General features: G+C 41.0%; 2 protein-coding genes across 3 annotated transcripts in view; one reads left to right on the top strand and one right to left on the bottom strand.

Moving 5' to 3' along the window:
* The window catches only part of UBE3D (ubiquitin protein ligase E3D), a 72,775-nt gene extending 72,474 nt beyond the window's left edge, over nt 1-301 (bottom strand). The window contains exon 1 of the mRNA XM_063125466.1: nt 240-301. Within this exon, the coding sequence (XP_062981536.1) occupies nt 240-301 (62 nt within the window). The remainder of the gene's footprint in view (nt 1-239) is intronic.
* A 2,139-nt stretch (nt 302-2,440) lies between these two features.
* DOP1A (DOP1 leucine zipper like protein A) overlaps nt 2,441-13,903 on the top strand; it is a 63,367-nt gene continuing 51,904 nt past the window's right edge. For both annotated transcript variants that reach the window (XM_063124916.1, XM_063124915.1), the window contains exons 1-3: nt 2,441-2,489; nt 11,327-11,517; nt 12,878-13,059. In XM_063124916.1, the coding sequence (XP_062980986.1) occupies nt 11,380-11,517; nt 12,878-13,059 (320 nt within the window). In that variant the 5' untranslated portion in view covers nt 2,441-2,489; nt 11,327-11,379. The remainder of the gene's footprint in view (nt 2,490-11,326; nt 11,518-12,877; nt 13,060-13,903) is intronic.

Raw genomic sequence — 13,903 nt, 5'->3', positions numbered from 1 at the left:
GCCTCCACTGACGGAAACCCGTCGCCCAGAATCTGATAACAATTCCCAAGGTATCACGGTGTGTAGACCGGAGATCACTGAAGCTAACCCGGCTCTGCCCAGTTCCTGGATAGAAGATTGCATGGGGACGGTCTCTTTGATCCCCTTCCACGGAAGAAAGGCGGAACAGAAATGTAACAAATCCACCTATTCTTTCTCGTGCTCTCCTAAACGGAAAGAGTCAAACAGTAAATAGGTACCCAATAATCAGCAAGCCGCTCTGCGTCCTTTGCCTGATCTCCAGAAACACCGCGGCGTCCATCACGGCACTGAGACTCCGGGCCGAGGGAAAGCAAGGCAGTGCCCGCCGCGAGATTCAAGAACTGCCCGGGGAATGAACGCACGTGGGGAGGGGAAACGTTCAGCCCTGCCCAGGAAGCGCTTAAACGCATCCGAGCTCCGCCGGCGAAAAGAAGACTTCGTGCCTCCGACACAGCGCCCTCTGCGCCGCCGGTCAGCCAGCAGCCCAGTCGCTTTAGCTGCGGGCTGACGAGCTTCTCGGACTGTGAACTACTGCCGCCGCCGCCGCCGCCGCCGCCTTCTCCTCCCGTGTTTAAACGCTTAGGCTGGGATCTCGAAGGCGTTAGTTGTTCCGAAGAAGAAATCCTCCGTCTTTCTCCGATTTCGAATTAAGTGGGTTCAGGAATTCAATTTTTTTTAATGAAAGGGATCCGTATATTTAAATCGGGTTTATTTATTTTACCCCCTGTGGCTTCAAGCGAGGACTGCTCTATTGTTTTGGTCTGTGGATTTCTTTGTCCCACTCCTCTCGCATCCTCCGTATTGCAATCAAAAGAGCCTTTCTAGAGCTTGCAGCTCTATCCTATGCATACTTACTCAGAAAGTTAAGTCTCGTCGACTTTCATGGTTTGCAATCCAATGTAGATCTTCTGAGAAGTAAGCCCATTGTATTCCATTGTGCTTACTCCCATGTAAGTGCGCACAGGATTGCAAGAATTAAGGCACAATCCAATATATTTTCCAGAGCGTAGCCTTGTCTAGTCTAGTCTATTGCATTGAAAACAAGTCTTTATAAATTGCCCGCCGCAAATCATCGTTGTTTTTAATCCTATACTGTCTACTCAGAAGAAAGTCCCATCGAGTTACTCATAAGTGAGCTGCAGACTTGGCCTCCCTTGTCCATATGGATAAAATTGTGCAGCCTTTGTTAAATTCACGAATGATCTAATTATTATTACTGTTATTCGTGGGCTGTGGCTCTTTCGCACTATGCCCATGTTCAGAGGCTGCATGCCTTTAGATTATCAGAAGATAGGGAGGGATAGTTTCACTTTTGTGACTTGTTTGTGAGCTCTTGAACCCCAGAGGCATCTGGCTGGTTGCAGAAAGCTAGAATCAGAAAGCTGGACTAGACTTTAACTGGCATCTGGGAGATGATTTATATGCAAGGTATGTAAACACACAAGGTTGGTGGCAAGGGTAGGCTTGGATCTACACTAATGCTTTATAACAGTATTGACAACTGTTAGGGCCCAGGACACACTCCATATACTGTTTCCAAAGTGTTATAGCCTTCTTGGTGTTGATCTGGTTGGGGACCTCTTGGGTGGGCCCACAACGCAGTAGGGACCCACTGACAAGAGCCCCCTAGGCTTTCTCCTCTCAGACATTGTAATCTCTTGTTTACTTGCCTCTGTGCCCCCATTCAGAAGACATCTTAAACCACAGCTTTAACCACGGTGGTTAAGCCAGAAAGCCAGGCTGTATTCAGAAGACACCTTTAACCACGGCGACGAAGGCAAAAAGTCTTATTCACCGTGGTTAAAGCCATGGTTTAAAGTGTCTTCTGAACACCGCCTGGCTTTCTGGCTTAATCACCGTGATTAAAGCCATGGTTTAAGATGTCTTCTGAACGGCCCAGACAATGGTGGCAGTGAGGAGAAAGAGAAATAGATGCTGCAGTCTACTTGCTCTCAGCCTGTCAAGCAAGTAGTAGCAAAGATGAGACGGGTGGAGCCACAGTAGCTGGTGACAATGGCAGAGAGAAGGCAAGCTTTCCGAGGAAAGGGGCTCATTGTGGTCACCTTGCCCAAAGGCCTGCCAAAACCCGGAGCGAGCATTTTGTATTTACATCCACACAGTGGGGCAGTTCATATTTTCTCAAGGACTGTGCCGTGCAATGTGTACTCAAAAGTATGTCCCTTAAGTGGGGCTTATTCCGTGGCAAGTGCGTATAGGAGTGCAGCCTAGACGAGTCACGTGGTAGCCTACTCGAAGGCTCCGTCAATCCCAGACGAGAGAACCAGCGCAGACGAGAGAGCGCCGTTTAGCCGAGAGCCGGCAGGTGGCGCTGTAGCGCAAGGCGAAGCGAGTCGGAGGAGGGAGGGGTGGAGGAGGAAGAGGAAGGAAGCCGCGCTGCATGCTGGGAGCTGTCAGTGCCCTCTCCGGTGTGTTTAGGCGGCGGGGCTCTTCCGGCTCGGGACACCAAGGTAACCCTTTTGCTGATGTCTCCCTCGCTCTCCTCTCCCCTCCCGTCCCCGGCTCCTTTGGCCTCCGTCGTTCTTCAAGCGCTGGTGCTGGGCTGTGATGGGAAGGGGGTGGGTGGTCTTCGGTTTGACCCCGGGGGCTTCCGTTGGAGTCCCTTCTCCACCCCTGACCTGGGGACAGGTTCAGAGGGGTGGGGAGGTGGGATGGAGGGACCCCTTGATCCTTCTCTCCATAGGTGCTCATGAAACCATTCCTTGTGCTGGTCATCAGTGTTTCCTTCCTTCTCTTTCTCATTCCCCCAATTGAAAGGTTGAAAACAAAAGGAGGGAGTGCAGCAGAAGGAGGCTTCCATATTAGTAATAATAACAGTAACCACCAGTATCTTTGGCTGTCCTTCCTTGTCAGAAACATTTGCAAGGTTCACCTGATGTTCAAACTCAAACCCATATGTCATTGTCTTTAGCCACCGTAATTGTGAATTTAGATGGAATTTCTCTTCTCCTCCCTATCCCAATCCCCTTCCTTCTTCCAATACATCATTGTTTTAAAGTAAGAATGCTAATCTGCCTGCTATACATAGATACACCTTTGTACTCTGTGCTGATTGATTTGAAATAACTGCCCACCTGTGGGTTGTTGTTTATTTTTAAGGTAGATTCATGCAGCTTCCCCAACCGGCTATCCTCTAGATGTTGTGGACTGCAATTTCCATCAGCCTTAGCTGGCATGGCCTATGGTCAGAAAACCTGAGGGTTGAATTCCAAAACATCTGAAGGGCACCAGGTTGATGAAGGGTGCTTTAAATGTCTTAAATACTGCAGTCTTGCAATTATTGGCATTTTGCGTTCTCTCTTTTCATTCACTCAATCAACCAGCAGTCCTAAAACCACACAAGCGAGTAAGCCCAAAAGAACATAAGGGATTTCTGAATAGTTTTATATGATTGCAATGTCATTCACCTTTTTCCTTCATATTTTAACGACCTTTTCTTCAAACCTAGCCTCCTGTAATTAAGTGTAACTCATATCATCAATTTTATTTTGTTCTATAGAGCACTTTTAAGGTAACGTACTTTCTTTGAGAAACCATTTGCGGTACAGGAGGTTAACTGATTATTATTCTATTTTCTTTATTCTGTATCTATGCTGATTTGTTATTTTACTTCAGTATTCATAGCTGTAGAAGCATGTGGTAGTTTATTTTACATCAGTGTCCATGGCTGTAGAAGCATGTTATAGTTTTTATTCTTTGTATGCAACTATTGGAGGAGAGGTAACGTGCATTTGTAACTATGGCTGTTGCTGTTATCAGAAGAGGGAATCAGTATGGTAGATACTTGTTGGCAAGAGTAAAACTTTTACAGGTCTGTAGTAAACTTGTTTACATGAAAATAAGCCCCAGTGACCTGATTCATACATAATGGTAAGCCACTTACCATTTACCATGTGGGTGAATTTACCTGCAGGGCTTGCTGGTTTGCATTTTAAAAATTCAAGCCCTTACAGGAGAGTGCTGCAGCTTGTCATTATGTGCAAACCTAGTGAGGATGGGATAACATGCCACTCAGAACTTGTGACCTTTTTTAGGGCTGCGGGTGGCATGTTAACCACCCCAGCAACCCATCCTTGCAGAGTTCGCACGTAACAGGTTGTGGCATCCCCCACTGCAGTTTGAATTTTCAAAATGGAATCTGGTACTGCAACAAGACGCACCATGGGGAAATTCACCCATGGTGGCTTCTTGTTATATGCAAACAGCCTTACTGTGTTCTTACTCTTTAGTAAATATGCTTAAGATTGCAGCCTTCATCTCTGATTTTTGCATACCTTGAATTTTCCAAAGGAAAATCATAGAATAAACTCTTTATTTGTTTGAGTTCAATAGCATTTGAACTTCAAATCGTACAGTGAAGTATATATTTGTGGTGGATCCTGAAGTGGTTGGAAACCTGAACAGGAGCACTCCACACCACAAAAATGTATAATCTCCATTTGCTGGAACCTCAAAAAATGAATACTAAATAATTGTTGTAACACCACATGAAGACATTTGAGGTGATCCCTAATCTTTATTTTAAAGGGTATCAAGTTTGTTGGTGAAGTCTGTTTTACAGCTTCATGAAATTCCCCTGGATTTTTGTTTGTTGTTTTGCTTGAAGTGTAACAACCTTAAGATTAATGACCGTATGTCCTGAGAAATTGGGATATTCCTTCTCTCTGACTTTCTGTTTTAACTCTGCACTCCAGGACTGGCTTATTTGGAAGTAAGCACAATAGAACTCTGTCCAAGTAGTCTGAGATAACCAGTTTAGAATCTTGTTGAACATGTCTGAATTGTTCCCATGTATTTTCTTACATAGGAAGAAAAAGCGCAGTTTTGAGCAGGGCATCATACTTACACAACATTCTGCCCTTTCCTCCTATGAGAGGCATTGAAGAATTGGCAGAGGGGGGCTGTAGTGTGGCCAAGTGTCCTACTTTTCAGTCCTCTATTTGGTGTTGTCCTCTGTTTGATGGGCTGTCCAGTTTGAAGTCAAAGACCCATAAGGAGGTAGAGCAAGGGCTTGGAAGTTGGCCATCAACAGCTGGACAGCTCACCTAGTCAATCTCCACTATGGTGCGATGTATTGTATTTCCAAGTATATCAAACTGATTGTTTCTGCATTTGCATATATATACAATATAAATCAGCACGTGCAAATGTTTTGCAAATTGATGTCCTCTTTTGCCCTCTGTTTTGGTGATTCATTTTCTCTTTTTTTGGCGACGTATATTTTGTGAAAAATCAGCAGGTTGTAGAGCTGAATGCTGTGTCTCACAGTACAATCCTATGCATGGGAAGTAAGAGCCATTGTGTTTGATGGAAGTTACACTCCCGTGTCCGCTTATCTTGTATGCCTAAAATGAGAGTAATAAAGCCCTAAAGATAAAATGTGTTTGATGCTAGTTTATCAGCTCATCATGTTGGGTTTGTTTAGCAGCAACACATTAGATTTTTATTTGAGTAATACAATTTAAAAAGGGGTTTCCCACCCCCACCCCCCAAATTTGTAAAAAAAAGCATGATGCTGACAAAAGTAAATAAAGTTTGGGCTATAGATAATAAAGATGTCTAGAGGATAACTGAGTTGCTTTAAAATCCTTGAACATGTATAAACAAATGATACTGCCTCATATTGAGGCAGGCCATTGGTTCATTTATTATCTACTCTCACTCCGGTGACTGCACCTCTTACTTGAACCACCACCTCTAACAGGAGCCTTTATTAGGGATGATTGGAATGCTTATACAAATGAGTTAACGGAACTTGGAGAACTCTGACAATATTTGTTAATTATAAAACAACAGGTATGATTAGGCTATCAAAGAATGATTTTTGTATTTATATAGAATAAAGCTCAGAATGGTAGACATGGGATCTATGGCACCATAAGTATTACCCCACCAAAGTTGTTCTTTCTCACCAAACAAAAACCCAGTCCCACATTTCCACAAAATCTCATGAGAGAATATGAGTAATTTTCGAATGCTGCTTGTCACTTCTGTTAAATTTGTGACAAGCAAGGAGATTCCAGAGTAGAAGTGCTGTACAAACCAAGCAAGCTGAGTTGAGAACTGAAAGCTATGACAAGGTGCATAGAGAAGGGGGGGGGGAATTATTATTATTATTATTATTATTATTATTATTATTTATTTATTTATTTATTTATATAGCACCATCAATGTACATGGTGCTGTACAGAGTAAAACAGTAAATAGTGAGACCCTGCCGCATAGGCTTACATTCTAATAAAACCATGATAAAACAATAAGGAGGGGAAGAGAAAGCAAACAGGCACAGAGTAGGGTAAACAGGCACTGGGTAGGGTAAAACTAACAGAATAAGCAAAGGAATTGATTTCTCAAGAAGCAGGACGGCGAAAATCATTATTGTTAAATTATTCCTTTCAGTTTAGTTAATGGTTCAACTCTGCTATACGGGTAACAGATGTCATGGGAGAAGTATGTTTCAAGCCCTTGTCAGGGCCATGTTTGGAACTGAGTAAGAGCTGAAGGGCACGCACATGATTCTGTAACCCCTTCTTCTCCACCATGAAAGTCAACAAGTGCTTTGGCACAGCACTCTTTGCATATGAATCTCAGTTCTCAGCTACTATTGTTTGTGACTTGGCTCAGGTAGGGGAATGCACACCTGGAGCAGGTAAAGGGAGAATTCTAACAAAGCTCCTGTTATCGATTCAAAGAGCCCTTTGTCTGGGTCTAAGCACATAGAAAAAGCATCTGAGGTGGTCAGCTGCACCACAGAACTGTGTCTGCTGCCAAGCGAGGAGGTTTTACAAAGAAGAAACAGTGGGTCATATGTGTCATAGTAGTAACCCCCGTCTGATGTTGCGCACAGCACATTTGTAAAATTGGTAATGAGTCTCTTCCGCATTTCTGGTGGCTATTAAAAATACTCTGATGGTGGAATATATTAGGGTCTTTCCAACATTAAATTTTTGGTTACTGCTATTTTGATCCTATTTATGGACCTTTGTCCCCAGTTTGGGAATCGTGATGCTTTTGAAAACTTTTAAAGATAGAGAAAGTAATGTTTAATAAGGTAGCAAGATCTTTCAAACATTAGGTTATAAAATAGGGCTGTGTGTAGTAGTTGTAGTCCTACTTGAAGGATCTGGCGTAACAGTGGGTAGAACTGTCCTTAAGCTGTAAGTCCAAGAAAAAGTAACTCTCATATTTTACAAAGCTGGAGTTGACATAAAGCAAGGCTTAAATATTTCCTAACTTGCAGGAAATAACTGCAGTTCCATCAAAACGTAAGATGCTGTGCAACACAAAGCAACTACCTTGGCATGAGAACAACTCAAGAGCCGATAATTTGAGCAGTAATTAACGGTAATTAGAATAAATGAATGTGTTGTAACATCTGCAGCTTTGTTGATAATAAAGTAGGCAGGCTTTCAGCTCTTATCTTTCAAAGACTAAATTCATATTAAAATTCTGTCCACTCATATTCATAGTTAGACATGTCATCCTACTGGGTATAAAAAGACCATTGTCCAGGCTTGCTTTCTAGTTTTCTGAAAAAACCTTTTGTCTTTGTAGTCTTCCTCTGTTCATTTGAATAATATAGCATTGTTTGACTCTAGCTGATGTGTAAAGTACAGTATCCAAAGCTGTTTAGATGAAGAATTTGTGGGTTGTTTTTATAGATAAACATGTTTGGCAAAATAGTTGTTTTGCGGTTACAGTATAGTAACTAAGAGTATAATTTAGAAAATATCTGGTTCAAATCTAAGCGGCCTCAGGCAAGCTACTTCTTCCCATCCTCAGTATGGGAATAACTGTACTAACCTATCATACATAATTTCTATAAGGCAGCCTTCTCCAGTCTGGCAGCTTTCCCCAGTAGGCCCGTTGGCAAGAAATGATGGGAGTTGTAGTCCGACACAGCTGGAGGGAACCAGGCTGGTGAAGGCTGCTGTAAGGATTGCTGTTATAATGTATGTGAAATGCTTTGACACTCAACAGTACTATATAAATGCTTCCAATCCTATTTTTCTTCCTCCCACTAACAGTTATAAAGACAGTTGATGCAACTGAACTTCTAAGGAGTGACATCCAATAAGGTTCTTTGGGGTCCACTGTTTTCTATCATGTCTTTTCTAGGGCATATTTATCAGGAATTTAAGGCTTTATATGAGACTAAGCCATCCACTTCGAAATGTATTTAATTTAATTTATTTATATACTATGTATATACATTTATTAACATATTCTTTCTCCTCCTAAATTTCAAGGCAATTTATGATAGGAATAAAAACATGATCATGCAACATATAACAATGAAATAGAAATAAAATACGATGGCGGAAGTCATATTGGCAGGCAATGAGTATTTGTACATAAAGGTAAAATCCATGCGAGTGGACATCTGCTCACGGAATAGGTCTTCTCATTCTCTCTTTCCTCTGCAGTCCCCTCCCTAAAACTGTTCCAGGGATCACCACCTATCCTGCTGACGGAAGTCATTCTGGATGCAGATAGGGCTAACCAGATGTAACCCAATAGTTGAAAGCATTTTGTTAGAAGATTAAGCTATTGGTACCATTCAGTAGGGGGAATTCCATTACGTGTGGGTCCATCGTTGAATCTGAGGTCTGGCAGAAGATGCTAATTGGAAATAGAATCCTGCTAAAGAGCAAGAGTTTTTAAAAAAATCTTTATGATTACACACTCTAAGGAGATATACCAAAGGAGTATGGATATGGAAGATGCCCCAGAGGACAAAACAGAAAGAGCCGGGTTAATTACTTGCATTGACTGAGAATACTGTACAAGATCTAACAGAGCATCAATCAAGCTACATCTTGAAATGGGTCAATAATGAGTTCTTGTATGATGATTACTGCACTGCCTGAGTACAGGCAAGAGTTCAAATATTGCTCTTCGATAGCTTAACATGTTAGGCTGTTGCCCTGGATTATCTTTCTAGAAAGACATCAAATATTCTTAATTCAGACTAGTAAAGCATCTGCATTATCTTTAGTTTAGCCCTTGTCAAAGATCACCTTTTTAGTCTGTCACCAAATGGGACTTCTAAGACACTCACTGAAATTAAAAAAAAGTTTGTATTTTTAAATCTTTTGTTTGAATTCTACATCCAGGGAACCAAGCTGCTTTCATACTGATTTATCAGTCGTAGGCCTTGAAGTCAGTGAAATGTTCGTTACAGAAAGAAAATGGCATTTTCCGGTATAGGCTTTGAAATGACAGGCTGAGAAATTAATTTTTTAAGGCCTTTCGTAAGGTGACTGTGAAAACACATTTTTTTCAGCTGGCAACCCATGGAGTAGATAATACCATGTAGTTTATCTTCCATATGCGAAATGTGAAGAAATGCAGAACCATTGTTATTTTTAATCCTCCATTAGGTATGATAAAGTAACTTTCTCCACACACATCTTTCTTTAGTTGGATTTTTTTTAATGTAGATACTGAAAAGAGTTGGAAGAACAATTTCTGCACTAGATACTTTTGTTCACGGTTTCATTTCAAGAGATAATAGTTCATTTCTTTAAAGGTGATGCCCTGAAGTAGGAGATACTCAGTTGCAATCTACCTCTGGCATAGAAAGTCCATATAGCCCTCATAGCTAATGGCCATTGGTGGACTTATTTGGCACGGATCTCTATAATCCCTTCTAAACCACCACATCACATGGCAGTGAATTCTATAATTATGTACTGCATGGAGAAGTACTTCCTTCCTTTTGTCTTCCATAATAAACTACAACTACAGCACCAAGTATTATGGGACAATCTATGCACTTTGGAGGAGTTTAGGTTGTAGTTGATATTTTATATCTCATAGTTTGAACACTAAAATGGGATTTGTTAGTTATGTGTAATTCAAGATGATTTATTTCATCTTTTAACTTTCCTGGACTTCTATACTCTTTTTTAAAACACCATTGAATGAAGTTTTTGGACTCTCCCTGTTTTATAATATTGCTGCAGACCTAAATGTGAGGTTTTGTTCCTGGTAGCTGCAGAATAATCTGTTTCACACTTTCATGATGCTAAATCTAAGTATTATTTTCAAGGTGTAAAAATGAGCAGTTGCAGAATCTATTTTGAAAGTGTTGTTTTTTATTGCAGATATATCTGCTAGACAACCCTTTGGTGAAGGTATCCAATTCATACCCTCCCCTTTCTATTAGACCCATAGTAAAAATGATAAATTGATGCTTCTGCTTCCTGTATTGTCTTCCTTGATTGGCTACTTTCTCTATTCTCTCCTTCTCCTCTTCCACCTCCTCTGACATGGCAAGGAAGTGCCCCCATCCTAGAAAGCCTTGTTTTATTTATACATGCATGTATGTAATGTATAGGCTGCCCCATAATAAAAAGTTCTTACCAGAGTGACCAAGGTAGTTCAATACCTTGGAAATTTTTACCTTGAATTTGTGTGAAGCCCTTCAGCATTTGCTACTAGGTAGAACAGAATTTTTGTTTTAAATAGTTTGTCTTACATTTTGTTTTATGATACTTATACTTGTTTTTACTATTTTTAGTAAACATTCCCACCCCCTTGGGGCAACAATTCCCCTCCCTCCAACACTCCCCTGAAGGTCAGGGGACCATCTTGAATTGTGGGGGACGCTGTGGAACAGGGTGCTAAGAGGAAGAATAGCTGCCTAAAATTGGGCAGAGGCGCCCTCTGTAAGTGGCTGCTCTTCTCAAGGAAGACAACTCTGCTTGATTTTAGACAATCTCCCTCCTCTTTTCAGTCAGCCTCCTGCGCCACAGCCCAATCCAATGATTGGGCTCAAGTTACAAGAACCCAGATTCCAGCTGGAAATCAGGAAAAACTTCCTGACTGTTAGAGCAGTATGACAATGGAACCAATTACCTAGGGAAGTTGTGGGCTCTCCCACCCTAGAGGCCTTCAAGAGGTAGCGGGACAGCCATTGGTCAGGGATGCTTTAAGGTGGATTCCTGCATTGAGCAGGGGGGTTGGGCTCAATGGCCTTATAGGCCCCTTCCAACTATACTATTCTATGCATATATGATTCTGTGAATTAGGAGAGCTCCCCAGTGGTCAGGAGAGGCTTCTCTGGGTGCGGTGGGCTGCCAAAAGGAGGTGGAGAAGGGAAGTCACCCTCCGCCACTCCCCTTCCACTAGCGCACCTCTGGTTCTGAGCCAATGTTTTTACAGACTTCAGGGTACTTGTGTCTCATATGACCTGGCAATGCATTTGCTTGACAGTCTGAATCCCACAGTATTTGCAAGTTATGATTTGGAGAAATGTAAACAATTGCTCTGTTTCTTTCAGCTCACGACTTTACATGAATTGCAACTTAGTCTCTAGGCGGACTCTGCGGGAGGATGAATGCAGAGGAGCTGGAACTACTGGGTGACTCCAAGTACAGGAACTATGTGGCAGCTGTTGACAAGGCTCTGAAGAGCTTTGAGTACTCCAGCGAGTGGGCAGACTTAATTTCATCACTTGGAAAGCTAAACAAGGTATGGTGGAGGAGCCCTCAGAGGAATTAAACGGATTGATGTTTTAAACTCTTATTTAATTTAGTTATAAAATTTAGGGTCTTGGTGTAGTTTTTAAATTAAATTATTGGGAAAAGAATGGGCTGGCAGATCATTTTAAATATTTAAATAAAACTTAATGTAGTGGGAGTCCAAATTCTGAGACGTCAAACTTCTGTTAAATGAATACTCCCACCTACGTCTATATATAACCATATCTTCCATCTATTAGAAGATGTGTGTCTGCCTGTTAATTCCATAGCTCTAAGACCATGAAACCTACACACCTGTAACTTGTCATGAATACTAAGAGGATCCTCAAGATTATTAGGTGTGTGTTTTTAAAAAATAAATAAAAGAAAGTTATTAGGTTTTTAAAATGCATTAAAATCCATGTATCTGAAGCCTGCACTACATAATCAGTGTGCAGCTTTGCAGTCAATACAGTCTGAAGCCAAGAGGGAGAAGTAGAGACCTAGATGTTATTTTGGCTTTTTGATTGATGTACCTGTTTTGAGTCAGCTGTTCATTGCATTCACACTTCACATTTTAGGTAAGTGTACTGTTGTATGTGTACACTTAAAACATTTTAGGAGTGTTCACACAAAATAATATGTGAAGTTGTCCTTGGCCCCTATAGTAGCTGTAATTTTTGTTATATATGTTCATTCTGCCATTCCGGTGTTTTACTTGCTCTCTGTGTATTTTATACAGTATTCTTTCCCCCCTCTTTTTCTTCTTTTTTTTTTAGTTGTCAACTGACAATGCTCAGGCCATGCCTTTACCCTGTATGGAGGTCTCTTACAAAACATAGTTTACAAGTTAGGATGTTGCAGCAAATTTCTTTGAAAGCAGAAGTTATTCATTAAAATAGATCCTATGATGGGAAGAAAGGAACATGCAAGCACAAGGCTTATTCACGAATTGCCAAATCATTATTTAGTGTTACATGTGAACTGATGCAAAATTCCCACACACACCCCATAGAAAAGATGCACCCGTACCTATTCTAATAATTAGGCCGTTACTTTATGCCATATGGCAGATGACTGTGTGGTTGTATTTCCTGAGATCGATACAATATAGCACAAGGGCCGGACAAACAAAGAAGCCTTTAACTCTTTGGCTTTCTGTAAGCTTTATAATATTAATAAGGCAAAAAGTTAATTTGCTAGATCAGAAGTTTTGGCAACTATATGAGAGTGGGCTCTCCTAATGCATCTTATCCAGCTTAGCAGGACTTATTTAGAATATTTGATTGCAAATTGATGAACTCTGTAAAGTTTCTGATTGAAATAGGGTGCTAAGAGCTTTTAAAATGCATTGCAATGTTTCTTGTTAGGTTCTCCAAAACAATGCAAAGTACCAAGTAGTACCCAAAAAGCTGACCATAGGAAAGCGCCTTGCCCAATGCCTTCACCCTGCCTTGCCAGGTGGGGTTCACCGGAAGGCGCTTGAGACGTATGAGATTATCTTCAAAATCATTGGGCCCAAGCGTCTGGCCAAAGATCTCTTCCTGTACAGGTAAAAGTAATAACATTTGCATTGTACTTTGGGAATTAGTTGGCTTTAACCACATTCTGTTTCTCTTAGAATAAACTAATATATTTTATATGTTTTTATAAATCCCATAAAACGTTTCACACATGTGTCATTGTGGTTCTAAAAGAAGGCAGCTTAACATTTGAAATTGTTGAGAGATCCAGTAGACCTTGTCCAAATTCCAAATCTTTATTATGCAACCAAAATAGGTTTTAGGCAACATCATCAACATCAACAATAGACACCACAAGGTACAATATAAAACAGAGTAGTCAGTCTTACGGTCAGTCACTATATGGACAACTGTCTGGAAGGAAGGTGCGGGTAGGAAGATATAGAGTGGGCAGTTTGTAAATCCTTTTGTCCTGCTGTGATTGAGTGATACATCAGTATAAGTTGTCAGTGTCCTGCATTTTCCCTCCTAAAGAACAGATGGTGCCTATTCATTCATTCTATTTAATGTATCCAAGGACTGCTTCAAAATGCTGAATTCCTTCATGCCATTATGTTTAGAGCTGATTGCCTGCCTGCAGAACTGCTACTTGAGGCAGCAGTCATCTCTGTGATCATGGCTACATTTTTTCCTAAAGTGATGGTTCACAAACATGGTGTTCAGATTGCTGTGTGTATACAGCAGCCTGGTTTTCTTTAGCATTTCTCCATGCGGTTGTTTATATGGGACAGCAAGGATCAATTTAGTAGCGTGAACTGTTTATAATGGAAAATTAAAAACAAATGAACTTAAGTTTCTTCTTCGTGGTCTCTATTTGATATTTTAAAAAGCTTTCCTGTTCTGTCTAGGAGACCAAATTTAAGCTATTCGCCT

The sequence above is a fragment of the Elgaria multicarinata genome, chromosome 4 (genome assembly GCF_023053635.1).
Source record: "Elgaria multicarinata webbii isolate HBS135686 ecotype San Diego chromosome 4, rElgMul1.1.pri, whole genome shotgun sequence".
NCBI lineage: Eukaryota > Metazoa > Chordata > Lepidosauria > Squamata > Anguidae > Elgaria > Elgaria multicarinata.
Note: the sequence above shows the minus strand (reverse complement) of the source record. Positions and strands in the feature narration are given on the sequence as shown.